This window comes from Micropterus dolomieu, linkage group LG17, assembly GCF_021292245.1.
Source record: "Micropterus dolomieu isolate WLL.071019.BEF.003 ecotype Adirondacks linkage group LG17, ASM2129224v1, whole genome shotgun sequence".
NCBI classification, from domain to species: Eukaryota; Metazoa; Chordata; class Actinopteri; order Centrarchiformes; family Centrarchidae; genus Micropterus; species Micropterus dolomieu.
The window spans coordinates 36,900,213-36,903,690 of NC_060166.1; the positions used below are offsets into that span (position 1 = coordinate 36,900,213).

Here is a 3,478-nt window from a genome sequence, read left to right on the forward strand (position 1 = left end):
AGGTAAAGATGAGTTTAGGAAGTATGTGCTTTGGTCAGATGAGACTAAACTGGAAGTGTTTGGCCACATGGATGTTGCTTATGTTTAGCAAAGAAACCCTAAGAACCCAGTCCACAGTTCAACATGGTGGTGGGAGCATCATGCTGTGGGGCTGTTTTGCTGCCTCAGGCCTTGGGCAGGTGTATGGCATCATGAAGGAAGAAAATTATGTTTGAGGAATAATATGCAGAAATCTGCTCGTAGTCTATTCTTAGGTTGTCGCTGGGTCTTCCACTGGGGCTAATAATTTTGGCCTCAACTGTAGGTCAAAAACTTCACCAGGTATTGCGGCGCCCAGAGCTATGTGCTTGCACCATAAACTGTATAAAAAAGTTTTAACAGCCGCTCACCTTCGGCTGCGGTCAAGTTTTTTATCAAGTTTGAGTTAGTCTGTCATATGAAAAAGTTAAATCCTAGTTCAGTTTCTTCAAGTTTAAGTAGACGTTTTGGCTTTGTTCAATAATCGTCACTTATTATCTACTCCCTACACCCTATCTAGGGAGTTCTATGTAGAAAACTGTATTTTAAGCTCACCGGTAAAATGAAAACAGGGCTTATCCTCTAGGCACCATTAATTAAGTCATTGCTGTCGTACAATTAAAATGACCAATTTTTTTATATATTGGTGCAATGTGTGATAGTATATAGGCTATGGATTAGTTATTGGTCATTCAGCTGTCTGTAAACAGAGCGAGTGAGAGAGAATAAGCATGTGTATTTTACATTACACATAATCTGCCTCAATGACTTTTTTCAAATGTATGTTATTCACATCTAGTTTATCCCTTTACCAGCACTCGTTAATTCTAACCAAAGCTACAAGAAACCATTTAACCACCATCGGTATAAATCATCCCGTCTATGATGCAGTGACCTGCTGTTGAATGCATTTAATACTACAGGACTGTCTACGACAAGGACTTGCAACTTCAAGATCTCATTTTACTATAACTACAACATTACACATTCACTTTCACAAGAGGAACTAGATAAATGTGTTTGGCAGGAAGCCGTGGTTTAATCATTTCTGACACACCAACTGTAACTACTGATATATTTAGAATAAGTTAAACACTAGAAATCCAATTAACTCGGCCGATAAATCGGTTACGCTCTATCTGGGATAGTCCACTTAGTTCACTTGGTGTATGTTTTGTTGAAATTGTTTTCTAAATGTCTCTTTGTGCTTTCAGATACTACCTTTTGCTGTCAACGGGAGAGAAAATGAAAGTGAAGTCAGACCAGGTTCAAGCTGCACAAATCACAAGGTCAGGGCAGGGCACAACCATTACTGTGACACTGGTCAGTCATAAGTTTTACTGTCATTGTATGTAGACATACACTCATGAATGTGTTTTCTTGTCATTTTGTAGCCCATGTCTTCATCTGATCACCTTCTGCTTACATCTGAGCTGCAGTCAAGTGAGATGGCCCAGCAGTTTGATTGTGATTCATCATCTGAAAGCAGTGTTTCTGGAGTTGATTCAGAAATTCCAGATCTCCCAGAAGATGATCCATTCAGAGGTTTTGACACAGACATGGATTTGGTACTAATGTCAGCAGGTACAACGACAGAGGCTGAGGCACTGCTCATGGTGATGAGTCATGCAGCAAGGCATAATATAACAGGAACACAACTTGATGATTTGTTAAAGCTCATAAATACTCTGTTTGGCAAAGAGGTAATACCCAGATCAAAATATCTGTTCAATAAGGTCTTTAAAAACAACTCAGACATAGTGGAGTTCCACTTCCACTGCAAAACCTGTAAAGTATACATTGGCACACAAAAAGACATGAACAGTGCAAGCTTTTTTATCAACATACCAGTTGCACCTCAAATCCAGACAATGCTTGAAAATCCTCAGATTCAAAACAGCATGAGCTACAGACACCAAAGGCCACAGAATGAACACATCATCTCTGACATATATGATGGTGAAAAGTATCAAAACTTGTCAAAACCAGGTGGAATTTTGTCAGATCCAAACAATTTGTCATTCAATTTCAATTCTGATGGCTCACCTGTGTACAAGTCTTCCAAATTTTCAATATGGCCCATACAGCTACATTTAAACGACCTCCCTTCCAGAATGTAGTGCTTGCAGGTCTTTGGTTTGGTGCTCAAGAGCCAGTTATGCCCATTTTTCTCGGACCCTTTGTTGAACAGGCCAAAACACCGGCATCCAAAGGTGTCTCTTGGAGAAAAAATGGAACATGTGTGTACAGCAAAATTGTTGGTTTATGTTGTTGTGTAGACTCAAAGGCAAGACCAGCCATGCAAAACACCACACAGTTCAATGGATACTTCGGTTGTGGCTTCTGTTTACATCCTGGTACTCTAGCAGAGAAACAGGTGAAATACACTGACTGCCACAGAATATCCTGACAGAGAGGGGAAGAAAATGCTGGGAGATATGGAGCAAGCGGTAGCTCAAAACAGAAGTGTCAGAGGAGTGAAAGGTCCATCACCACTCATAAACATGCCTTATTTTGATATAGTGTGGGGCTTTGTTCCAGACTATATGCATGCTGTCTTACTTGGTGTTATTAGACAGCTCACAGAGCTTCTTTTGAACAGTAGTGAGCAACCCTACTACATTGGGAGTCCCAACACTATGAGGGTGCTAGAAAACAGGATGAGGGACATAAAGCCACCACACCTGATAACACGACTACCCCGACCCCTTGCAGAATTCAAGTACTGGAAAGCCTCAGAGTGGCAAGCATGGCTCCTGTTTTATAGCTTGCCAGTTCTGAATGGTGTACTTCAGCCACGCTACGTGAAGTACCTTGGCCTTCTGGTGTCGGCAATATTTCTACTTTTGAAAGAGAACATTACCTTCCAAGACATCAACAAAGCAGATGAGATGCTTTTCGATTTTGTGGCAAGGTTTCAGTTGCTGTATGGGGAGGCATCTATGACATTTAATGTACACCTGCTAACTCACCTTGCAAAATCTGGGCAGGGTGACAGAGACTACCGATGATGAAAAAGGGGCCTTCATTTCTGCACAGAAACCTGCACCAGATGAAATGGTAGTGCACAGAAGAATGGTGCATAAAGGACTGGTTTATACCAGCAAAAGCTATAGCCTCAGTAAGAGACGCAGAGACTGTTTTGCAAAGCTGAGGGATGGTGTTTATGGAGAAAATCAGAATATCATTTCCTTTCCTTCAGAAAAGGGTCCAGAAATTGCTGTCCTTTTCAAAAAGCTTTATACACAAACCTCCTTTCCTTTAACACAAGGTTACGGGTTTGTGTCACATATCAGACTTGTAAGTGAAAGGGTTTCTTCACCAGTGTGTCTGATTTCAGTAGACAGGTTAGAGCAGAAATGCATGGTTTTAAAAACAGGTGATCAGATGTACATTTGTGACTTTCCAAATGCACATGAGAGACTAGTCTTTCATAGAGGTCATTCTGTAGCTTAGTAAT

At 40.8% G+C, this 3,478-nt stretch overlaps 1 protein-coding gene across 1 annotated transcript in view; it reads left to right on the forward strand.

The window, feature by feature from the left end:
- Window positions 1-2,428, forward strand: part of LOC123985378 — a 16,475-nt gene extending 14,047 nt beyond the window's left edge. Inside the window, exons 7-8 of the mRNA XM_046072855.1 lie at window positions 1,413-1,806; window positions 2,298-2,428. Of these exons, the coding sequence (XP_045928811.1) occupies window positions 1,413-1,806; window positions 2,298-2,428 (525 nt within the window). The remainder of the gene's footprint in view (window positions 1-1,412; window positions 1,807-2,297) is intronic.
- The last annotated feature ends 1,050 nt before the right edge of the window (window positions 2,429-3,478 follow it).